This window comes from Trichoderma atroviride, chromosome 1, assembly GCF_020647795.1.
Source record: "Trichoderma atroviride chromosome 1, complete sequence".
Classification (NCBI taxonomy): domain Eukaryota; kingdom Fungi; phylum Ascomycota; class Sordariomycetes; order Hypocreales; family Hypocreaceae; genus Trichoderma; species Trichoderma atroviride.
The window spans coordinates 6550131-6574074 of record NC_089400.1 but is presented as its reverse complement, the minus strand read 5'-3'; the positions used below and the strand labels follow the sequence as shown (position 1 = coordinate 6574074).

General features: G+C 48.9%; 9 protein-coding genes across 9 annotated transcripts; 4 read left to right on the top strand and 5 right to left on the bottom strand.

The window, feature by feature from the left end:
* Positions 1–73: 73 nt before the first annotated feature.
* TrAtP1_002376 (uncharacterized protein) lies at positions 74–703 on the bottom strand (the record flags this gene model as incomplete). The annotated part of the gene is made up of 3 exons (XM_066111450.1): positions 74–328; positions 570–588; positions 669–703. The coding sequence occupies 3 exons, from the start codon at positions 701–703 to the stop codon at positions 74–76; spliced, it is 309 nt and encodes a 102-aa protein (XP_065967525.1).
* A 1827-nt stretch (positions 704–2530) lies between these two features.
* On the top strand, positions 2531–2975 carry TrAtP1_002375 (uncharacterized protein; the record flags this gene model as incomplete). Its single annotated transcript, XM_066111449.1, has 2 exons — positions 2531–2875; positions 2928–2975. 2 exons carry the CDS (start codon positions 2531–2533, stop codon positions 2973–2975), a joined length of 393 nt encoding a protein of 130 aa, XP_065967524.1.
* A 2257-nt stretch (positions 2976–5232) lies between these two features.
* On the bottom strand, positions 5233–5703 carry TrAtP1_002374 (uncharacterized protein; the record flags this gene model as incomplete). Its single annotated transcript, XM_014085437.2, has 3 exons — positions 5233–5277; positions 5341–5426; positions 5490–5703. The coding sequence occupies 3 exons, from the start codon at positions 5701–5703 to the stop codon at positions 5233–5235; spliced, it is 345 nt and encodes a 114-aa protein (XP_013940912.2).
* An 8-nt stretch (positions 5704–5711) lies between these two features.
* TrAtP1_002373 (uncharacterized protein) lies at positions 5712–6035 on the bottom strand (the record flags this gene model as incomplete). The annotated part of the gene is made up of 1 exon (XM_066111448.1): positions 5712–6035. The coding sequence occupies one exon, from the start codon at positions 6033–6035 to the stop codon at positions 5712–5714; it is 324 nt and encodes a 107-aa protein (XP_065967523.1).
* Positions 6036–7492: 1457 nt separating this feature from the next.
* TrAtP1_002372 (uncharacterized protein) lies at positions 7493–8982 on the top strand (the record flags this gene model as incomplete). The annotated part of the gene is made up of 5 exons (XM_014085438.2): positions 7493–7744; positions 7862–8084; positions 8235–8322; positions 8381–8665; positions 8730–8982. The coding sequence occupies 5 exons, from the start codon at positions 7493–7495 to the stop codon at positions 8980–8982; spliced, it is 1101 nt and encodes a 366-aa protein (XP_013940913.2).
* Positions 8983–9313: 331 nt separating this feature from the next.
* Positions 9314–11271, bottom strand: TrAtP1_002371 (uncharacterized protein; the record flags this gene model as incomplete). The annotated part of the gene is made up of 7 exons (XM_014085439.1): positions 9314–9722; positions 9779–10138; positions 10192–10297; positions 10356–10503; positions 10562–10603; positions 10657–10858; positions 10925–11271. The coding sequence occupies 7 exons, from the start codon at positions 11269–11271 to the stop codon at positions 9314–9316; spliced, it is 1614 nt and encodes a 537-aa protein (XP_013940914.1).
* Positions 11272–13554: 2283 nt separating this feature from the next.
* On the top strand, positions 13555–14759 carry TrAtP1_002370 (uncharacterized protein; the record flags this gene model as incomplete). The annotated part of the gene is made up of 1 exon (XM_014085440.2): positions 13555–14759. The coding sequence occupies exon 1, from the start codon at positions 13782–13784 to the stop codon at positions 14757–14759; it is 978 nt and encodes a 325-aa protein (XP_013940915.1). The 5' UTR covers positions 13555–13781.
* Positions 14760–15128: 369 nt separating this feature from the next.
* Positions 15129–18392, bottom strand: TrAtP1_002369 (uncharacterized protein; the record flags this gene model as incomplete). The annotated part of the gene is made up of 12 exons (XM_066111447.1): positions 15129–15149; positions 15202–15300; positions 15360–15462; positions 15519–15566; positions 15626–15811; positions 15865–16771; positions 16845–17038; positions 17095–17125; positions 17178–17398; positions 17452–17559; positions 17625–18187; positions 18234–18392. The coding sequence occupies 12 exons, from the start codon at positions 18390–18392 to the stop codon at positions 15129–15131; spliced, it is 2640 nt and encodes an 879-aa protein (XP_065967522.1).
* Positions 18393–19175: 783 nt separating this feature from the next.
* TrAtP1_002368 (uncharacterized protein) lies at positions 19176–23572 on the top strand (the record flags this gene model as incomplete). The annotated part of the gene is made up of 6 exons (XM_066111446.1): positions 19176–19671; positions 19720–20733; positions 20790–20901; positions 20954–21208; positions 21269–21735; positions 21795–23572. The coding sequence occupies 6 exons, from the start codon at positions 19176–19178 to the stop codon at positions 23570–23572; spliced, it is 4122 nt and encodes a 1373-aa protein (XP_065967521.1).
* Positions 23573–23944: the final 372 nt, after the last annotated feature.

The window sequence follows — 23944 nt, the reverse complement described above, 5'->3', positions numbered from 1 at the left end:
CTACTCAAATCCTATGGCTGTAATTCGCCTTCCGAGGTCCCTCAAGAGTTGAACACGAATTTCGTTCCATCACTCAGAGTTGATAATGGAAGAGAGTCCGAGAGGAAGCTGAGGCCTCAATAGACCACTGGCGGTCTGGAGTTTCGAAATTCATCAGATCCGTATCGTTATCGGAGGGGGTACAGTCTAGGAGGAGATCGGATGAATCGTCCTCTGTCTGTGCTCGGAAGAGGGTCCGAGAGGAGGCTGAGGCCTCAATAGACCCCCCGCCATCACTGCCCGAACCCTCTTCCGCCGTCGACGAGGCGATGACGGTGACAGGAGGTGCCTTTGAAACATATTAGTACAACTCCAATACCATAGAGGAGTAAAGAGGAGAGGAAATGAGTGAAAGAGGAAGATAGGGCGAGGCAACACGAGGATATGGCAAATGGAGAGGACAGCTTGCCGCACTTGCTGTCGAATCTCTTGTGTTGGCATGGAAGCAGAGGGGAAACAACGCCAAACATGGGACAGGAAGTGGAATCGAAGGTGGAAACGAAAAATTGGGAAGAGCCAGACTGACATACCATTTCGACGACCTCCGATCTATTCAACTCCGGCAAATGATTAGCCACATTTCCAAACGATGATGCAGCGCTAGGCAGGTTTCGACGGCCTCATTGTACGTGGCGGATTTGGATTTGGACATGGACATGGACATGGAGGCACAAAGATATGAAAAGGGGAGTGAGCAGAGAGAAGTCCAAAAGCGATAGGTCAAAGATATAAAAATGGAAACATAAACGTAGAGGGAGAAAATGGTGATGAAACGAACAGAATGAAACTGGAGAGGTAGAAAGGAGACAACGCGAAGATATCAAGCAGGACGATGAAAGAGATGCCGATGAAAGAGAAAGGGAGAGTGAAGAGGAATATGGAGAATCATCGGTGGTACAGAGGGCAAAGCAGAAACGCCGTGCAGAATACCGGAGGAATATGGGCAGAAGATGACGAGAAAGATAGTGAAGACGAAGATGAAGAAGACAATGCCGAGAAAGATGGATATCGACAGAAACAAATGCCAAAAAAAATACTCACTTGGAATCACCGTCACCGCCCCAGCATAAAGAATACCGTGTGAAAAAAAAAATGATGATGAAAAGAAAGATGAGAAGAAGAAGAAGAAGAGAAGAGGGAGAGAAGAGGAGAAGAGGGCGAAGATCTAGGGGACCCCGCACAGTTTCTAGCCTGTTCCATTCTCAGGCTTCAGAGAGAACCTTCCAGTCATTCTGCACAAGCAGGAGCGCATCCACGTCATCAATAGAGTGCCAAGTGGTCAGTTTGCATCTGTGGGGGCCAATAGGAGCGGCCAGATGGCAGCCGGTCTCCCGATACGCGAGTGCTTCCCCAGATTGAGGCGGTCTCCAGGGGCTTGGCATGACTTTCCGCGGCTTGCTATGGTCTGATTTCGCTTTATCTTGTATATTATTGGATGGAAAGTGTCCGAGATGGTGATATGAGTCCGCAGGAACGCGTCATCAGCCTGTTTGATGGATCCAGACTTCTTGGTTCTCACCGACTCTTTGGCAGCTCTGTGGCAGTCCTGGTTGAAGAGCCTCATCACCTCAATGTTCACGTTGAAGGGCTGGCCAACAGTTTGACTTTGGCAACGTCATTTCCCCCAACTACTGCAAGGTGGTTGAGAAGAAGCACTGGCATCCGTGAACGGCGATGATGCTCGGTCTCGAAACATCACCATGGATATCTCTCTGGAAACTGTAAAAGTTCAACTGGGCGTGAAAGCAGTCTCACAATATCTCTCCTCAAGCTACTACCTCGGTGGTGTTTATATCCGCTGTCATGGCTGATACAGGTGAGATTTTCGCCAATCCTCTGCATTCTCTCTGCAACCTTGTACGGCTCTGCTATTGGTGTAGACATTTGAGAGCATGAACGCTAATTTGTCTGTTTTACAGTTGCCCACGATCCACGTCCTTTCTCCGGAGACTGCAAGCCATGTTGGGCCCCCGATCCTGGCTCCTCCATTTTTTGCCGAAGATGTCGCCTTAGAGCCACGGTCGATCCCGCACACCACAATATCCAAGAGCAGATTTCGAAATCTACCAGATGAATGGGAGAAACACATCTGCCCAAAGGAGGTTCTTTGCCAAGAGCTTCTTGTCACGGCAAATAATCCCAAAACGATGTGTCCATTGCTGGGTGATGAGCCTGCGATACGAGGTGAGATATTATGGCCGCGTGATATTGGATTTCGAGCAAGTTTTGCCGCTGACATTTCGGATTCATAGAGCCACGCTTGATACTCGCTGTTACTCTCAAAGTCAAAGTGCCATTCCAGCTGCAGAGAATCTCAACATGTTTAGGATTGCGCTGGATAACGGTGCTTAGATTACTCGGTGGCGGGCTGTTGCTGAGGCCATCACAAGATGTCGGTAGACTCTCTTCTTGGATGAAGATTCTACATTTCACGCACCATCGAGGCTTGGCCCAATCACTATAGAATCCTTCTTCTGACTCGCGTAGTTGTATGTGTTTCGACCGTGGTGGAAGCGGCGAATCTCCAAAGATTTACCAAATCATGCCTTTTATTGTCAGCTATGAATACCAGGCTTTTACTCAACTGTTAGACGGTTGTTCATGTCTTTCTGCCGCCCTGAGGCCTGGTCAAAGTGTGTTATTTCAAGATGTCCCAGCATCGTCTCTGCTGCCTGTTTTCCGATATGCTCGTGAAACTTCTTCTACCGTCTGTCTGGTTACAGATTGGGATCGAACTCAAGAACACCATGGTGAATGCGATCAACGGAGAGTGTTTGTGAAGTCCATCCTCGGGACCTGGCACCTGTCAAAGATTTGCGCTTTTCATTTAATAGAGGTATTTGTCCACGGCCATTTAGTATATTCCCTTGCTAACTATGTCGGTTTAGACCTCATTGTGCCGAGCGGAAGCTATTTCTATACAGCATGTTTGGTGAAGTCGCAGTATCCTGTGGGATATCAGTCAAGCCACCCCCAGAGCATTTTTTGTGCAACACAAGATATACAATCGGCCAGCATTATCTGGGACTTATCTTTCTCCTTTTACGAGATGCGATAGGTATGATGACCAAGTTGTTCGACATGGAATATCTACGAATACTTGGATCAGATCATCAAAGTTAAGGGCAGAGGTAGCAGAGGTAGCAGAAGTAGTAAGGCAGTAGAGGCAGTAGAGATACATACCGCCGTGAGGCAGTTCGATCAGCGCTGTCCGCCGCGCACGCCCGGCCGATTTTTTACGTCGCCTGGCCGAGGCCAGAGCTGCAGAGAGCTCGGTCCAAGAGGTCCAGGCTTTTGCTATCATCACAATCATCAAGACTGGCGGTGCTCTTCAAAGAGGCCGTCGTGGCTCCAGCGGCCATGGCTCTGCCAACGGTGTTCGGGGACGAGGTATGCTGCTCGTGTCTATCATGTCCTCTTGCAATTGAGCTTTGGAGGCTAACTTGTGATGTCAGATGGTGGCTGGCGGACGGTAGATCGAGAGGGAGGAGACATTGACCGATTTCCCATACAAATGAATTTTGCGGAAAATGGGAATTGGACCACGAGCCCAAATGTCACTCCCAGTCGACCCGGTGAGGAGCGTCCTCCTTCAAAGAACGGCAAGGAAAATTTGCCCCCCTTCCCAAGCAAATACAGACGACTGTTATCTTAATGATCGCGGTATTGGAGACTCTTGATTCAACTAGACCCAAGACATAACAAACACAGCCTCATTGCATGGCGGCTCAGCTAATGTAACTCGCCGCGGCACGCCAGCTCCTCAAGGGGACTTTTCAACAGAAGAGCTGTGGCCCTTGAATGACGAGGATGATGAAGCGTTTGAGAAGTTGCTCAGCCAGGATCCGAAACATAAAACTGTGCCTGACACTGTGCCTCTCAAAGAGCCCTCATTCACTCCGGGACCTCCTCCATCATTCTGCTACGCTATCCATTCTTCAAGTCATTCAGCGAGGTCTTGAACATATTGTTTAAATCTATTGTCTTTATATAATTCTGTTGTTGGATTTGGGATTGGGTACAGATTTTCATGTGTCGACTTTTGCGGCTTCTTTTGAACCTATATAACTGTATTTAAAAATAATTTCTCTCTTCATTGTCTCCATGGTGTAATGATGTGGCATACGCTATACCAAAATAAAAGTGATTAGGCCAGCGATCGCAGTAGAAGCAAGTATCGTGACGGGCCTCTTAAATGGGAGATGGCATTCCGAAATCGCCAGCTCTACGGGCATTCAGCCATTTCAAGAACAACCTTTCAGTCTTGATGCATGAGATACGCCTTTTATTCTACTATGGAATTTAGGCGTTAACAAGTATACTCTGGCTGAATGACTAGACACCAATAAGTATACCCACCGGCTTTTTGCAGTTACTCCTTTTCACTTTTTTTATCGCGCAGAATATGGAATGGCATCAATAAATCATTGTCGGTACCGACACTATTGGCCGTCATTCTCCTCACGACTCTGCCCGATCCCTACATCCAGACCAATTTGGCTCTTGGGGGATGTTTTGCGAGCCATGGTATTAGGCTCAGAAGTTGCTCTTAGACACCCCTATGCCCAGGCTGGGATGTCGATGATGAGGGCCTGGCGAGAGTAAATGTCCAAAGGCGACCCTGGTAGAACTCAGCGATCCTAGAGATCTCCGAGATCAGATGGGAAAAAGCAAGAAATGGGATGGATAGCTTTGCTTTTGCCTCTACACACTTAGGCCGGGGTAAATTGAGAACGGAGAATGGTTGGCATTATTGACTAACTCCAAGTTATCTCGAGAGCTTCGTCGTAAACATGGGCAGTGCAACAGTTACTGCACTTGTGGCAATTACAGCCATGTCCAATCAGTTATAACCGCATATAAACTGCAACAAACACTTGATCGCATTCATATTGACAGATGAGAATCGTGTACCAAGATTTGTATTAAGGCTAGGGGGGGAATAACATAATGCTAAATTATCCAATTGGCGCGAATAAGCTCCAAGGATACAAAATATCGAAGGGTAGTGACATAACAAACGGTAGACGTATGACCAATGAGTGTGATTCAGCCTGATGTCCGTCTATACGTTCCGTCTTGTATCTTCCTGGTCAATAACCATCTCGCTGAATCCAGCTGAAAGAAAGAAACATTTCGACTCGCTATGAAGCAAGAGACAATTCCATGTAGACTCATGCATGCGATGCAAACTTAGGCAGTGCCAATGGCGTCTTCGCAGAGGAGGCCCTGGCCAAGCTAATGGGGATAAATTAGAAAACCACCATCATAGAATCTTGCCTTTGGGATCTAAGAACTTACAATTGGGAGGACACAGCACTTGGGCTTCGCGCCACTCGCCTGGCATATGCTTTTGAAGTCGCTTCCACTTACTGGCGTCTTGCTGGCTACAGAACGGTCAGTTGATTGTAATAAAGGGGGTCAAGGCAGATCAGAAACGTTCTACTTACGTGGCTTGCAGTCGAGATCAGCAATGCCGAGAACGTCTACGCTGCAGCATTGAAGGTTGGAGTATAGGCCCCCGCCCCCGGAGCATTCGTATTGGCCATTGTTTCCACCGCCGTTGTTTCCACCACCGTTATTCCCTCCGTTGCCATTGTTTCCTCCCCCCGTTGCCGCTGTTGCCACCGCCGTTGTTTCCGCCATTCCCACCATTGCCACCATTGCCGCCGTTACCTCCACCTCCTCCGTTGTGAGGAGCAGTAGAGTAAGGGGGGAGACGAGGGCGGGGGCGGAGGCGGAGGATATTTGCCACCTCCATTTTTGGGAGGTGGAGGCGTGTACGTAGGAGTAGGAGTAGGGGTTGGGTAGGATGGTGGAGTGTAATCGGTGCTTGGTGGAGGATAATCAGTGCTAGGAGGAGGATAGTCGGTGCTTGGAGGAGGGTAATCGGTGCTTGGAGGAGGGTATTCGCTGCTTGGAGAAGCGCAGGAGCTGCCGGCGGGCATGGCGAGAGCGCCAGCCGCGAGGAGAGCGGTAACCAGGAGGTGCTTCATTATAGCAAGGTGGTGATGAAGACTTTTGAATTGGTGTTTTGGTGTCTTTGTCGAAGAAGAAGCTGATGGAGAGAGATTGGATATTCAAAAGGAGGATTCATCGTCCATACTTATAGTCGACAGAGCATTACGCCAAGGCAGCACAAAATGCTCATCAGTCCTGATTTCCACCTCGAGATAGTAAGTCTGTCGTGGCAATGGCAAGATATTAGTCGTTTGTAGCACAGTAATTTCCCGGCTTAGTCGATGCAACTCACGAAAACCAAGCCTGGGCGCTGCTGGGCTACGAAGCGGTGATGCCTTCATCGCCAATGGTGTTGATGCTTGCGTTACGCAGGATCCATACCGGCGGCTAGATGAATGGCGCCTTGATCGTATCAAAGCCGGTACCTGGGCTACTTGAGTGCGGCCGGCAGGAATGATGGGCCGAAAAGAAGACTCAAGAAGGATGGTGATTGTGAGCGGAACGACCCAAGCTCAACTTCAAACCAGTCTTGGTGATGGAGCAGTTCAACAATCCATCTTGCCATGGCGATCGGGTCGAATGTTCGCCCAGCCTTGTGCGATCTCGGGGTGTGTCAAGTTAATTTAAATCTTCCGATCGGCGGGCCGTTCATGGCCCTTCCGAGATCAGCTCCAAGCAATAATTTCCGCCGTTCGAGGCGTGCAGCATGGAGGATTCGCCAATGGGGTTGCGCTGAGCAAGGCCTAGACCGGAGCGCCATCTCGGGGCGAATATCGAACGATGTATTGCAGCTGGGCTCTTTGGCTCGCACGGGAAACTCTTTACGGATGACGCAGGTATCGAGGGAACGGTTGTTGTTGTTGTGTTCACGGTAAGTAATGGGTGGAAAGTTGATGTAGCAAAAAGTTATCGCTACCTTATGCTATGATGTCGGCGCCAACTCGTCCTTTGTTCAGCTCCAACAATGATGAATGTGTCCATGATATAAAACTTTGTCATTGGTGACAGAAAGCCTAAAAACCAGCCCGCCTGATGCTTATTACTAGATCCGCCTGTCATGCTTATGCAACGACTCCGAGGCCATTTGTCAACGCCGCTAGCCCAAAAGTCAAAAGCGAGATGGCCTATGCAGGCTGGATTGCCCGGGCGCAAGCGAACTGGAACCGATGCGGTATCTGGTATCCCTGTCTGCTCAAAGTTGCCGGAAGCTTTGCGTTTTGTCTAGCCGGGAGCTGAGCTGTGATTGACTGACTCCGGAAGAGCTACAGGTCTTTGATCCCGCCGACAAGTCCGTATTCAGTAATCTCAATAAATGCGTCTCTTCTTTCGCCCTTCTTCTTCCTTCTCCGATCCTGGTACTAATTGGATTCCGCATCTTTCAAAAGCCCGGGGTATATATCCGCTGTCTGATTCCTTCTAATTGAACGCTTAAGAAGTCTCAGTCTCGCGCAAGACTGCTTCCCCCAGAAGGAGGCTTTTGAATAGAGAAAGCATGGAGCCGCTACAAGAGAAACCACTGCCCGCCGACCGCGAACGAGGCACGACGCAAGCTCGAGCGGCTTCCTCGGCCGTGTCGCTCTCCAACTCTTCCACGCCGGCTGCCACTCACAAGATGGATCTGGCGGCCTTTGACGGATCGTTTGCGCCGCTGGTGCGGCCCCAGGCGGTGCGGCTGACGCCGTGGTATCGCAGACGGGACTATTTCGTGGGACAGTGGTTTGAGCCGGCGTTGTGGAGATCTGCCGTACGTCAATTGGATTGCTTTTGACTGTTATTTTGAAGCCTCAAATAATGCTTTGAGAGGCAATTGAAAGTTTGGGAGTAGCTGCTAACACAATAATTTCTTTCTTCAACGCCTCAGGTCGTCGAATTGATTGCCACTTGCTGCCAGGTCTTTGTGTCGGGCCAGATTGTCGCAACCATCTCGACGTACGGCACGCCCCAGCTTGGCGCCTACATTGGCATCTCCAACCTCGTCTTGATAGCGACTTTCATATACGCCGTTGCGCCAGCGTCGGGAGGGCACATGAATCCGACGATTACGTTTGCGGCGGTGCTGACGGGGCTGTGTTCGGTGCCCAGAGGTGTGTTTGTGTTTCGTTTTTAGTTTAATTTGCCCTCTCTCACTGGATAGCTTTCTACTGGTCACAGTTTGAAGCCGCGGTGTAAATTACGCGTGTCTATGGATGTGCGAATTCGCATTTTGTTTACTGGCTAACAATGCTCCCATCCAGGCTTGCTATACCTCGTTGGCCAGACCGCTGGCGGTGCCCTCGGCGGAGGAATCCTCCTCGGCATCTGGGGTAAGGAACGAGCAATAGCGTATGTACTCCAAATGTCTTTGCATCTACAACGACAACCTACTTATTGCTCCTGCTAGTGTCCGTGGCGGCGGCTGCTGGTACGACCCGTCGCAGGCCAACCCCGGCCAGATCTACCTCAACGAGACTTTTGCCTCGTTTGTGCTGCTCTTCCTGGCCTTTGGCGTCGGCCTCGATCCTCGCCAAGCAGCGCTGTTTGGGCCGCGGATGGGTCCTGCGCTCGTCGGCGCATCGCTGGGGCTGGTGAGCTTTTCGACGAGCGGCATTATTCCAGGCTATGCGGGGGGCGCAGATGAACCCGGCAAAGTGCTTTGGAAACGGAATTGCGAGAATGGACTTGTCGTGTGAGTTGTTTTGAAGCCCTTATCTGGTTATCACAGATATAACAAATCGCTAATGATTGCTTAGATCAGTGGATTTACTGGTTTGGGCCGGCGGTGGCGGGCATCATGATGGGCATCTTGTACAACTTGATTCCGCCACATCACGCAGAGCTGTGCAAGCGGAAGAGCAGGGAGATGAGCAGGGAGATGACGTCGGATTCAATGGCCGAGAGAGCAGAGGCGTCGGTGATTGCATCGGCGTGAAGGTTGGAAGCTGCTGCAATGCTTGCGAGGCCAATGGCAGCGAAACACGAAAAAGGCGGGGCGTTGGTGCATGATCTGAGCCGGGATCGTTGGCTGGGAAGGGTTGGAAAAGGTTCTTTGTTTTCTTTGCTGCCTTGGGGGCTTTTCTGAACATTAACAGCATTTTTGGAGCATCAGGCGGGCTGGTTTTAGGCTTTCATGTCACCAATGACAAAGGTTTACCTCATGGGCACAGCCGTATATGAGGCGAATCATGTGCAATCATTAAAAATATTCAAAGGTATCGTTATCCAACGGCTTTGTACAAATCCACGAGGCTGCCAACCCACGGGCGGTTTTCGTCATTGCGACGATTTAACAGGGATAAAAGAGCAGAAAAGGGCAGAAACGACAACAACGCTATGCTCAAAACAACCATCCAAAAGCGCTCTTTGCCTTTGCCTTCCATCCCTTCTCCTCCTCCTCCACCTGCTCTTCCGCCGTGTGCACGTCCGTCTCGAGATCCATCTCGTCCAGGTGCACAAACTTGGTGCGCTTGAGGACTTTCCAGCCGAGGTACATGACCAGCATGATGGGCAGCTCAATGTAGAAGCTGACGAAGCTGACGCCGTCGAATTTGGGGCTGAAGCAGCTCCATCCCTGGATGAGCACGAGAAACGAGTTGAGCACGACGGCAATCCACGGGCCGAACGGATACGTCCAGTTCTTGAATGGCAGCAGATGCGTCTTGCCTTGGCGGGCAATGGCGGCACGGAAGCGAAGCGAAGTGATGCCGATGGCGATCCAGCTGAGCTGGTTGGAGACACCGACGAGACTATAAGCAGCTGTTAGCAAACTGTGAAAGAAACAAGACGTTGGAGCATCACGTACTTTTGCAGCCAGTTCCAAAGTTGGCCCGCGCCAATGAAGCTGGAGCCGAAGCAGAGGCCAGAAACAAAGCCAGTGGCGAGAACAGCCACCCAAGGCACCTGGTGTCTGTTGAGCTTGCCAAAGACCTTGGGCGCATGGCCCTCCATGGCCAGCGTGTAGAGCAATCTTGTTCCGGCGAACAAGGCGTGGTTGCCGGCCGACAAAACACTGGTCAGGATGACGGCGTTGATAACACTGCCGGCAGCCTTGGCTCCCGTCATTTGGAAAACGAGGGTAAAGGGCGAGGTGCGTGTGTTCTTGGAGTTGAGGCCGGGGTAGTCGTAGGGGATGTTGAGGCCGATGAGAAGAACAGAGAGGATACTGCAAGGGCGTCAGCAACATGTTACGTTCAAGAGGCAATCGCAGAGTCGTACTAGAAGAGGAGGATTCGCCAAAAGACATTCTTCACCACCTTGGGCATGGTTTTCGTAGGGTTCTTGGTCTCACCGGCGGTAATGGCGATGGATTCGGTACCACCATCTGGGGAAATCTTGTTAGCACCGATTTCATGCTGTTGGGAGTCCAGCAGTGCACTTACAGGCAAAAGAAGCAGTGACAAAGACAGAGGCGAAGCCACCGATGCCACCAACAAAAGGAGCACCTGGGATATGCCAGTTTTCACCACCAATGTAATGGCCCTGGGCATTGCCACCGCAGTTGACAACGATTCCCATGACAATGAAGACCTGAAAATTGTGAGCCTGGGTTTGGCAGCAAAAGTAAAGCATCAAGGCGGCTACTCACCACAATCGTAATGACTTTGAGCAAACTCAACCAGTATTCGAGCTATTGAGGTCTATTAGATCCATTCTCGACAGATGTTGCTCGTTCATGCTTACCTCGCCGTATGCGCGCACGGTAGCAATGTTGACCGCAATCAAAACAAACCAGAATATCAAACTGAGAGCCCACCCCGGAAAGTGATCCGTCCAGTACTGCAACACAAGCTGAAGCGCAACCAAATCGGAGGCTGTTGAGACGGCGTCGTTGAACCAGTAATTCCAAGTCAGGGCAAAGCCAAAAGCGTCATCGACAAAGCGACTAAATCACAGGGTTACAATGTCAGCAAGAAATTTCAACATCTCGAGGCTTGGCAACAGTTCTTACCCCGCAAATGTACAGAAACTACCCGCCACTGGCAAAAAGGCCGCCATCTCTCCCAAGCTGAGCATCGTCACAAAGACGATGAAGCCGACAATGGCGTAGCAGATGAGCATCGAGGCTGGACCGCCAGTGGCCAGCGACTTGCCGGTGCCGAGAAAGAGACCGGTTCCAATGGTGCCTCCAATGGCAATCATCTGGACCTGGCGCGCTGAAAGAGACCGACGTAGACGGTCCTGGAGAATGTGTGTCGAGCCTTCGAGGTCGTCGGTCGTTACCGCGAGAGGGTCATTGCGATCCTTCTTGGCCTCGTCGGGCAACCCCTCGGGGTTATAGTCTTGGCGATAGCCCATGATTTTTCAATAGAAACACTTTTTTTCTCTCGCTGTAGTAAAGAAAGTGCTGTAATAAAAGACAGAAAAGAGAACAAGGGAGCTGCGTCGAGGTATCTCGCGTCAACGTGACGAGCTTCCAGAAGGAGTCCAATGCCTGAACTTGGCAACGGGTGTGGCGTCACTATCCCGCTGTGTTGAACCAGTAGCCCGCTAAACTCTCAACTCAGTTGCTGGCTCGCTCGCTGTCGTTGGTGCCATGCAACACAATTACAGAACTTGAAGGAAGAAAGAAAGAGAAATGAAAAGCTGGGAAACGAGAATCACGGTGTGGCAATCACGCAGATGAAGTAGGCTCGTTCCCCTTGCAACCTTTAGCTCCTTCGAGAAGAAAAGAAGCATGCCATTATCTAATGCAACCCCATCCACGGCGAGAGAAAAATGCCATCTCCCTGGAAAAATCTGGTGATGGCTCAGCGACAGCCTTCCGTACGCGGACATGGCCGCTGTGCTAGGCGATTGCGTGCTCGACAGGCTTCTCCACTGGGGGGACTCGAGCTCCAATGAGGCGTGGCGAGAAGCTCTTTTAGTGATGACGATACCCGGACCGGGATTCAAAAGCCACGGCCTAGAAGCAGGAACGCAGGGCTTGAGAGGCGCCGAATGCATCCTTGAATTGGGCGAGGCGTGCAACTACCGTCAGGCGATCTGCAGGTCTGCTGTTAGCTGAAGCTGCCGCTGCACCCCAGACATTGCGAACAATGGGATGAGGCTGGAGTACGTAATCGAGCCTGTTGTCATCGACTAGGTTGCTCGTGTCGTTTGTAATAGCGCCGAGGCTATCTACTCCACAATCTGCTGCCTTTTTGGTGGAGAAGAACTCCCAGCAGCGAGTTCTGGGCGTTGGAATCACTCTCAGATTCTTGTTACGCTAAGAAGGCGCTTTCTCGGCGTTGGCTTCCGAGTCATTGGGGCTGGTCTGTCACCAAAAGCTGACGAGCGGTCCTCGGTTTTGTTGCCGCGAGATCGATATCCGTGCGCCACTATTGCCACTGTTTTTAGACGATGTTACTCATATTGAGAGCTGATTGCGCCATTGTGCACGAGTTAGTGCTTCTCAGTCTTTGATAGACTGTCAGCGGAAGCATTGAAACAGACAAAAGAGTGATGAGTTGTAGGATGATCATGGCTTTTTTTTGTTTGTCTTCATCTTGAAAGACGTTTCGCCAAGGTCCTATCTGCGTCTAATCGATAAGCCCAATTTGCGTGGCTGATACAAAAGTTTTTTAGCGTTCAATGCTGCGAAATCCAGGCACAGTTGCAGGTCAAGCGCCAGCTAGAGCTGGTTGCTTATGTGAGCTTCTATATGACTGAAGAAAACGCAAACGATAGAATTGCTTGTCCACAATATAGCATTCCCGAAAGCACAGCACTAAGCGATATGCTATATGGGTTATTATCTTGTATTTTCATGAATGCCACAGGTCACTACGATTCGTCAGCTAGTCTTTTTCTCAATCGAAAGAGAGAAAAAAAATGTTACGATAATATAGGGTAGCTGAATAATCTTGGGAAAGAGCTCATGTCCCAGGAATATTTGCATTTTCTCGGCATAAACTGAGTAGAAGTAATACTCAACAAAGTTTAGGAGCTGGTAAAAGACATGTGATGAATCTGCGAGTATATTAAAATAACACGAGCTGCCAAGTACAAGTAGCTCACATGTCTTTTATATCCAAAGACCATATCATCAGCTCCAGTGTCGATTCGTTAAGTAGTGGCCTTATTATCCATGTTCATGATTCAATAACATGGCTAATGGATGGTCCAATTGGAAGAAAACCTGACAAGTTATTCTTCTCGTATCGGTTTCTGGGGCGATGAATGCCGTCAACATATGCCGTGAAGTGTCTTATGATTCGTGCGCTTATAAGATGTCTCGTCGACTGTAACAACGCACATGATAGCATCATCATTCGAGTCGACGTCAGTCTACGAGCGTTTGTAACATGGCTACATGTACTTACATAATCTTTTAGTATACAGCCGGCTCTCTCATGACAATGAGCCTGTCAGAAACCGGTTAAATGCTCAAGCATCAATCATTGCTTAAACAGGAACAGACGTCAAGTGTCATTGGCCCAGCTCAGTCCATTTCAGAAACATGCAATTTAGCCAGTGAGTAGACATGTCTACGGAGACACGGCTGTTGTTATATCTGCCATGAGTGCTACCCCCGCAACTTCGCAGTGCAACTCTGCGCGGTGTGCGAGGCAAAAAGCCGATTGGAGCGCTTTTCCGTGAGCATGGGGTAGTGCCACTACCAATATGCTTATCCATCGAGAAGCTTGATCTGGTGTGAGTGAAGCTTGTCACCACGTACTTCAGACGTACCAAAACCTCTGAACAATACCCGGTGTACATGGTCGTGAACATATAAAAAGACTATAAGTTTCAGGCATTATGCATCAATCCTTCATTCCATCTTCATTTACCAAACTCAACTGTCTTCTCAGCATCAATCCCTCATAATGAGACTCTTCGAGACTGGAGCTTTGCTGCTCGCTTCGGCGGGTCTTGTCACTGCACGAGTAGCTGCCGCAGCCGCCTGTGCGCTTCCATCAACATACCGCTGGAATTCAACTGGTGCATTGGCCAATCCAAAATCAGGATGGGCGTCTCTCAAAGACTTTACTCACGTCACCTACAACGGGCAGCATCTCGTCTTTGGATCGTTCCACGACACTGGATCAATCTGGGGGTCCATGAACTTTGGCCTGTTTAGCGACTGGTCTAACATGGGATCAGCCAGCCAGAACAAGATGAATCCAGGCACTGTTGCGCCCACACTCTTCTTCTTTTCTCCCAAAAACACTTGGGTCCTTGCCTATCAATGGGGACCAACTACCTTCTCCTACATGGCAAACAGCAATCCCTCGAGCGTGAGTGGATGGTCGTCGCCGCAGCCTCTCTTCTCTGGAACTATATCCGGAGCGAGCGCTATTGACCAGACAGTCATTGGCGACAGCTCCAACATGTACCTCTTTTTCGCTGGGGACAATGGGAAGATCTACAGGGCTAGCATGCCTATTGGAAACTTCCCGGGCAACTTTGGCACGGCCTCGACGGTGGTTATGAGCGATTCGACCAATAACCTGTTCGAGGCCGTCCAAGTCTACACCATCTCGGGCTCCAACCAATATCTCATGATTGTCGAGGCCATTGGAGCAAACGGACGCTATTTCCGATCCTTCACCTCCAACAGCCTGAGCGGCTCATGGACGGCGCAAGCCGCAAGTGAGAGCAAGCCTTTCGCCGGCAAGGCGAACAGCGGCGCTACTTGGACCAACGACATCAGCCACGGTGATTTGATTCGCAGCAATCCTGATCAGACCATGACGATTGATCCTTGCAACTTGCAGTTCCTGTACCAGGGCCGAGCGACCAACTCTGGGGGCACCTACGATCTTTTGCCCTACCGACCAGGTCTGCTAACTCTGCAGCACTAAGACATGTATTTTGTGGTATGTGAAAAGGATACTGGTCTTTGAGTTTATATATTATATCAAATTGCTAGGCTTGCTTCAGTTATCATATTCTTCTTCTGTTTGCCTGTAATCCCAATCTCACGTGATCGTGCACTTGCCAAGATGCATTTCGGTTCAGGCCAGCTGCCCCAGTGAATCAGCACCTCCGAAGAATATCTTCCAGGATTTCTTTGTTCATCGCGAGGGGAAGATTGCATCGCTCCAGATTTCCAAGGTGACAATGATTCCGCTACCACCTAATCGTGTATCGTCATGACAATTCACCGTTCTTTGTCTCTATCCCTCTCGACTTATTCGTCGTCAACATCACCAGCCACCGACATTGCTGTGCTAAAGCAATACCCTCAAACGCTAGAAGTGTTTTAGTACTGGTTAATTCGTGCAACGAATGCTAGCAACTCACTTGAAGCGTTCCGAGACTATCGTCAGTGTGCCCGCCGTCATGCGGAGAGAGCAAGACCCCGGCAAGGCTCTTCTTCGACTCTTGAAGTTCCATGACTTGCTGTTGAACCTATAAGTGACTATTCTCTATTCTAATACAAGCTGAGGAAATTTACTGACTTCTTCGAATGAATCTCTGACGTAGAACCGAACCGTCGTAACACTCTGCGTCTGTCCAATGCGGTGGATTCGAGCCAGGGCTTGCTCTTCGAGAGTCGGATTCCTGAAAGAACGAGTAAATAATACAATTGCAAGAAACGTATACACCGAAATACAAACCAATGAGGCTCCATGAGATATGCTCGCGACGCGACAGTAAGCGTAAGGCTACAGGACTGTTAGCTACACCAAGGCTTCGAAAAGCATCTAGGCGAGGAAGTACTTGCCCAACTGCGCCGCATGATAGGGTGAGTAGCATGACGCGAATGCTTGGATCGTTTTTGAACTTGTCCACAACTGACTGGCGTTCTTTTTGAGGTACCCTGCCGTCGAAACGAATACTGCGCAGCGAGGCTTGATCCAGGCCAGCTTCGATTATATCGAGAGTTAGCCTCCAGGTTGAAAATACAATGCTGTGACGAGTTTAGTATACACATGCTAATCATGAAGAATCATCAGAAAATACCATTTAGTGTCTGAAGGCAAAGACTTGATGTCAGCGACAAGAGCGTTAATCTTTGACGGAAGGGTAATGGAAGAAGCTTCTATTTGATGTGGAACAATGTCGGAAACATCCTCAAAGATATTTGTGCTTATAGAAACCGATGCTGTAGGACAGGGAGGTCGATGTCCGCAACCTAATTTGCGACCAGCTTTGCTCATCCGTTGCATACAGTCGCCGCATACAAACTTCAAGCAACGGGAAAATGTTGGATTCTGATATGCGGTGCTAGAGTCGTCGAGAAGAGTCTCGGTCAACTCTAGAGTCGATGAGCATTGCACGCACATGATTGGTCCCATTCCACGCTGAACGTTAAAAGTCTGTTGCGCGTCACCAGTCCAATCGCTCGCTTCTGCCGGCACATTCAGAGACTTTTGATGTCTTGCGTGGTAGTGGAGGCCCAAGTTACAGACAAGTCGCAGCGATTCGATTTGCTGTAACACGTTGACATACACGCTCGCCCTCGATCTTTCCGAGTTGCTTTGCAATGCTTCGTCGATTCTTATTATCGCCTGCTCTCTTATTGCGGCATACATTTCTCTTTCTTCGCGGCTAAAGTCGATGGGACAACGCAGATCCTGCCTTGGAGGAAGATTGATTGTTGTTTTAGGCCTGCGCAACAATATGCAAGCTGATAGGCGCTGTAATCTCTTGGCAGCCTCTTCATCTTGTCCAGATTTCCAAAAGTGAGCTATGTCGGCGTCAAAATGCCTCGGATCCGTGTAGGGATACACCCGGATGAATTTGAGCAGACTAGCAAGGTCGCCGAGACGGTTTTGGATGGGCGTTCCAGTAACAGCCCATCGCGCGATAGAGTCAAGCGCACAGATGGAATGGGCCATCCTTGACTTTCCATTCCGGATAAAGTGAGCTATCCACGTCAGATGTTGGGAATTTTGGTGCTCTTGCGAAACTATGAATAAGAGCAGCGAGCTGCGACTGACCTTCATCTAGGATTATCCTCTTCCAGCAAACGGAGAACAGGATTGAGCTTTCGGCTTCTCGCTCATTCTTCCATTCAGCAGAAACGGTGTGGTAGGTAGTCAGCACCACGTTTACATCGTCAAGGTCATACCGGCTAGTGAACCGAGTCTTTCCGTAATGGCGCTGCCATTTTAAACCGCCTGCCACAACGTGTCTGCCCAACTATTAGCTGTGTTGATATCTGGGTATCCTAGATCCTCTTGGGCTTACTCAGACAACTGTTCTTCCCAGGTACCGAGCACTAGCAATAGTAAGCAACTATCCCTCGTTAGAATTGAGTCTCTGTGACATACGCGGAGGGGGAATAATAATGAGAGTAGTTGCGATACGGGGGTTATCCCCCACCTCTCTCTTCATGAGATCCTTGGTGGCATTACTACTGCTATCCAAGTCAGAAGCTGCTAAAGCAATCATTGTCAATGTTTTGCCAAGACCCATTGGATCCGCAATGATGCCTCCATAGAACTGAGGAGGCTCTTCTTCTTGGTGGGTAGACGAAATCCGGTTGACAAAGCTGCAAACAGGCCATGTTAGTCTTGGTACAAGAGCAGCTCCAAGACCACTTACAATCGTCCTTGGTCATTATCTACTTTCTCCCAAATGTCTAGCTGATTCGTCTCGAAAGCCCAGCCATTTTCCCGTCGAAGCAGGAATGTTAATGCTTTCTTCTGGTGACTAAACCTCCTCATTCAGTCAGTCCACTGAGACATTGGAAGATGAAGCATTTAAGAACACGTTACCTTTGGAGAACTGTTTGTATGCTTGCAGGCTGAGGAGTCTCCTCTAGCTCAACATTACTGCTGAGAATATCCAGCAAATCCGGCCCCTCTGTAATGCCCTGAAAAGATGACACTTTGAGAGCATGGGATATGGCCTGAGAGAGCAAAGGGCAAGATTCGAAGTCGTCTGAGGATAATCGATGAGGGTTACAGTATTTGACATCCTGATGGCATGCTCGCGGATCCTGCAGGTACACTCCATACGCTTGGAGCCAGACGCCAATCTGCTCGAATAGATCAGAATCACCATATACGGTAACCTCCAAGTCACATGGAAACAGCGCAGAAATTTGCCCCGATTTTTTCTTTGATATGTCATCGTTTGGGATGCAAGAGACATGAAGTGTTAGAGTGGATTCGTCGAGAAGACCCTGCACCATTTGTCCGTGCTCTGAAAAGATTCGCCCCTTCAATCGCGGGTCTCCAACTGCGCTAAAGTTCTCCGAAGAGTTGAGCGTAACCGAGAATGGGGATAACTTTTCGCTCGAGTTTGGTCTTTCGCATCTTCCCGAGATACCTGAGATCTGCATGGATCAGCTACGAGGAATAGGTTCAGACTGGCCAACTCACCATGCCAAAGCAAACCATCACACTTTGCTCGGTATTCGCTTGAGATGCGATGAATGTATTCGGATCTTGGGCTTCATTTTCAGAGTGATCATCTGCAATGTTTGGATGTGGTGATGGGGTAGTCATGTACGAATAAGGCGCTGAATCGGGGGGAGACATCTTGAGTTTGAAATGGCAGAGTAGGAGCGTTGTGAGAATTCCACAGCGCAAAAGATGTGGCGGAATCCTGCACTGGAGAGGGATTGCATGGATCAGAGATCTCCCATGGCCTGAGACGCCGCGCAGGAGCAGCAAATCGCGCCTCAAAAGGCTGCGCTGCCTGGTTGCTCGATTGTTCAAGGAGCTTGAAAGGTGCCGAAGAAGTGCTTGTCGTTGAGTTTCGAGTCTGCTGATGTGTCTGGAATGCCAGGCTATATGAAGTTGAATGCTCTATGGATTGTACAGCTCCGTGATGATGAATCCCCTGGTCAATCAAAGACGATATGGTCATGCAGCTATGCTCGACCCTTTGTCGCACGCCCGGCTGAATGCGTTCGTCCAGCCGCCGCCGCTTCGCATTATGATGATCGTGAACGTGGTCCATGCTTGGATTTGGCAAGCCGCGCAGTCGAAACGGTGTTTGAGAAAAGTGAATAGTTACAATGCAGGTATTCTTGTGATGAAGAACCACGGCTCAGAGCCACAATTCAGCTAACAATTGAGCAGGATTCGACGGTTTGGAACCGTTGCACAACCCGTGAAATGCATGGCGTGTCTGAGCATTTTGCCAAAACACTGCCATACAAGGCAGCTCGCGAGGCAACCCGTGTGGGAGGCGGCCTGCATGGCTGCCCAATCAAATAAGTATCTGCTTCAGCCCCTGCATCTTGCATCGCAACAGCGCGTTTTCATCCTTCAGCAGCTTTTTATCTTTGCGCATAGCATGCAACAAATGCGATCGAAATGCCTCTCCCTCCGCCTGTGTCTGCCACAGCGAGGCAAACAATAAGAGCAGCATATGATGATCTCAATCGGACAATTACCCCGGCAGACTCGCGCGACTTTCGTGCTACGACGATCAAGAGTGTACGAGATGCGGCGCTCGAAATCGAAAGGCAGCTTGCCGCGAGAGGATCGCTTCGCAACATGCGTCGTCTCATGCCTCTATTCAGAGGAATAGAGCACTACTCAAAGGTGATGGATATTCTATGCAACGGAACCCCATATCTGCCGTGGATATGGGCACCGATCGCTCTCATTCTGCGAGTGGCTTCAGAACACGTGGAAGCTTTTGAACAGATCATCAAGGGCTATGCTCAGCTTGCTGAGTCGCTTGGAAGGTTCGAGATTTTAGACAATGCCTTTAAAGACGACCACGACTTTCAACAAGTCTTGGCCGTCTTCTATGCCGACATTCTTCAGTTCCATAAACATGCTTACAAGTTTGTTCGGCGAAGCGGTAAGCTGAATCGCCTCTTCTCATGTATTCTCTTCTGATGTTGGCCAGGTTGGAGGCTATTATTTCTTACTTCTTGGGGTCGATTTCAGCGACGATTCGATAGCATCATTGAAGACATGGGACGTCATAGCGACTTGATTGACAAGGAAGCAAATGCTCGCAATATTTCCGAAGCACAAGAAATGCGTCGCGATCTCCGTGCTTGGAGGCAAGAGAATATTGACAAGGTGAAAAGCCTCGAAGGCGAACAAGCTATCAAGCAGTATCAGTCAATCATTGCGTGGATGAATATTGACGAGTCGGACCAACTGGCCATCTTTGATTCAATCATGGCAGAGGGGCGCAATTATCCAGGCACATGCGCATGGATATTGAAGAACCCCAAGGTCAGCTCCTGGCTCCAGAAAAGGCCAGAATCGCCAATCCTTTGGTTACAAGGCACGCCTGGATCTGGGAAGAGTGTGATTTCCACCCAACTCGTCAATTTTATGCAAACAGCCAAGATGTTTGTCATGTATCACTTTTGCACTTATCTATACATGTCATCTACCATGTATGAGCAGATACTGAGATCACTGCTTATGCAACTGCTTCGAAAAGATGGTGACCTAGTCGCTCACGTCTATGAAGAATTCGTTCTCGGAAAGAAGTCACCAACAATATCTGCCTTGGAGCGGCTCTTACAGCTTCTTTTCAAAAGCGTATCTGATGAGCCATCTCAAACAGAGTATTTCTGGATAATTCTAGACGGACTAGATGAATGCGAGCCAGACAAGCAAGCGCGAGTTATAAGCTTGATGAACCAGGTCACGTCTCATAGATCACTATCCGGAAATGCGGTTTGTAAAGTCCTCATATCAAGCCGCTCTTCAACAACATTGTCGCATTGGCTACGCAAAAAACAGATTGTTTCCCTCAGTGAAGAGAAATATTGCTTAGAGGGAGCAATACGGCTGTATGCGGCTCAAAGACTGCAAGCACTCGAACATAGGTTCCATCAACTCGATATCGCGCCAGGAGAATTGGACGATATTGAACGTCAAATCGCAAAAAGGGCAGACGGTAAGTTTATCCAGATGGTCATTGCTGCGGCCTAAGTTATTGATGATTCTAAAAAGGAATGTTTCTATATGCTCGACTGGTACTAGATTACCTCTCTACCAATGTATTCTATAGTTGCGACGAGATTAAAGCTTCTGTCAACCAGCTGCCTGAGAAAATCAACGACTTGCAAGTCATCCACTATGGGTATATCAAAAATGCCAGTGCTAATTGTCCTCAGTTACCACAAAATCTTGACTCAAGTGCTTATTCATTTGGATTCTCGATCTGTAAACAGGATCAAGTGTGTGCTTGGTTGGATCGCATTTGCAAAACGTCCGTTGAAGAGACTCGAATTTTTATCTGCCGTTACTTTCAGCGCTGGGGATCCAAATGTTGCCCACCTCTGTCCTCAATACATCTTGGACATCTGTGCGCCGCTCATAGACGAAAGGCACGATACGACTGTGACTTTTATTCACGTCTCTGTGAAAGAGTGAGCTATACCTTGACTGCAGCCTACCGGTACTCAAGTACAAAATTAACGCCCGTGTAGATTTCTTCAAACGGCATCTTGCAGCGTTATGATTGATGAACAAGAAGCGCTCGAAGAACACGGCGTAGCGGCTGTTACTTGCTTGCTTTCCGGATCAGAAGTATTTTACACAGCATACGATAAACAGATCACATATCATCGAGTAGTCAAAGGTCTGCATGGCTTTCATATTTATGCTACTGAATATTGGACAGAATATCTGCTGTCTCGCGCAGAGTACGTCAGCGGGTTGGAAAACAATTCGCTCTTGTTTGCCATGGCTTGTCAAATGGCGGATAAGCTCAATGGGATGGCTGGTTTATTGGCAGAGGAACAATTTCAGACACAATCCAGCGTACAGGATGAAAACGCACAGGATAAAAGATTAGCATATCTGCAACAGTATCCGATTTTACAAAAGCAGGTTAGAGCAGCCTTGGAGGCCAGATCGATCAAGCAATTGGAATACGAGCTTTTACAAACACCTGGTAGGTATTGGCAGTAAGACCATATCATGTTGCAAATTTACTGATCCTATCAATCTTAGCCCGTGATGGAATACCAAGAGCTTCGCAGGCTTCCCTTGCTTTATGTGGCATTTCAGATATGCTCGCAGTGTACCAAGAAACCGTTAGATCGATACTCGATCAAAGCGACCATCCAGGAATATCTTCTGAAGAGCTCGAGCTGTTCAAGAGCCAGTTTCGAGCTTCTGCATATACCTGTCGGCTCAAATCGTGTCCTCGAGCTACATTGGGCTTCGAGACGGATAAAGCTCGCCTTGACCACGAAATAGCTCACGTGCGAAAATTCAGGTGCACCTTTCCAGATTGCCATTTCCCGCCTTTTCTATCGGCGCAGGCTCTTAAAGGTCATACCAATAAATATCATAACCCAAATCCTGCACCCAAATCTATAAGAAATATCCAGACGCCACGACCACCGAAAAGATATCTCACTCGTCACGATGAAGACGATCAGTCTCTACAAAAGCGACCAAAGGACATCCTATTGTGGGTCTCGGCTTCCTCGAATATTCCTCAGCCAGAAGGACACGAGCAGGCATTAAATAAATGTGCCGATCCGCCACTTTTGAGAGATGTACCTATTCATCTTCCCCTCAGCGGTCATCAGCCAGTTCATCGGATGAAATCATGGAGCCAATCTAGTGCAGCTGAAATTCTCTCTGATGCAGCCACTGAGCAGACGGAAAATCCACGGCCGGTCACCCGCCATGATTCTCTTGTACCGCCGTCGTTGAATAGAGGCCTCTCGCCAGAGCCTTGGCCAGATACCTACGATACTTTCATGAGTGAGGCCATGCAGGCCCAAAATTCTCTTCCAGGCGGTTCTATTCACCCTTCATCTACAAGTGCTGTCCCAATTATGTCCTTAATTTCGCAAGTGGGATCACAGATGGATGAATGGGATCGCGAGCATGAGAAGAATGATGAATTCAAGTCAAAGGGCGATCGACGCGCTCACACAGATGAAATGTTATCACATCACGAAATTCAAGGCTCACAGCAAAAACAGGCTGATGTGGGATTATGGCATGGCGAAATGTATGATTTCAAGCAAGCACCACGTGTGACGGATACACACATTCCATCCAGTCGCAAGACCAGCAACGATATTGGAGATGAGCAGGCACAAACGCTTAGTATATCCGATGTGTTATTCCGAAACAATGATGCGCAGAAAATGCAAACGATAAGTATGTCTTCTGGAGACGGACTTGGCGAGCGGTATCGACCATCCCAGCACAAGGGAGCCGTCAACATAGATAGGCTTGTTATAGAAATTTCGGACGATGATTTAGATGAGATTTCAGACGCTGGTTCGAATGAGACCGCAGACGACGACTGGGGCAGGGAGCTGGATATGGACTTGTTCCATATCGTAATAAACCTAATGGAACTACCGGCCCATTTTCCACGCGATGAGTTAGAGGTACCTCTAACGTTAGAAAGATGGGAAACCTTTTGGCCATGGATGAGGCGACACCCGGAAGTTTTAGCACATTTTGGGTCCCTTGCTGACATCCAATATTCACAATTCAAGCAAAGACTATTGCACGAGGCTGGGTTTTCTTTGGAACATGAAATGAAGCCTGCTTTTGGGGTGTCGAATCTAGAATCTGAACGTGTTCGAAACGACACACGTTGGTACGATCAGTCTGACTACGGGATCATCAGGGCAGTCGTCAATACAAAAAGAGCTATCTGGAAGAGAATGAAGAACGGAACTGATGGCCAATTAAAGTATCAAAGCTTGCGATTCCTTAGCAACAAGGGCTCAACGGCCACGTCTTTGGCAGAATAAAACTTATCCGAGCAGTCATTTACATGTTAGTTCCAGCGTTTTCTTGCTCATTTCGAATTGTTTTTCCTGCAATCGCGGCAAGATCTGAGCCTCTCCTTTCTTGGTGTATTCCGGTCGTTTGTTCGGCGGTTTCGCGATTTGCTGATCGGAAGCGTGGCCTATAATACTAATGATGAAATAAAGAGGCAAGAAACAAAAGATGGTAATCTTGAGGGTAAGGAAAAAAAAAGTAGATTTTAACTTAGTCGCGGGATCTAGTTAGCTACAGCGTAAAGAATAGGGAGTGGGCTGCTGTTAACCAGAGGTTTATGTTTTCTCGTCACTAACATTCTGTAGAAGATTCTTTTTTTTTTTCTTTTCTTTTTTCTTTCT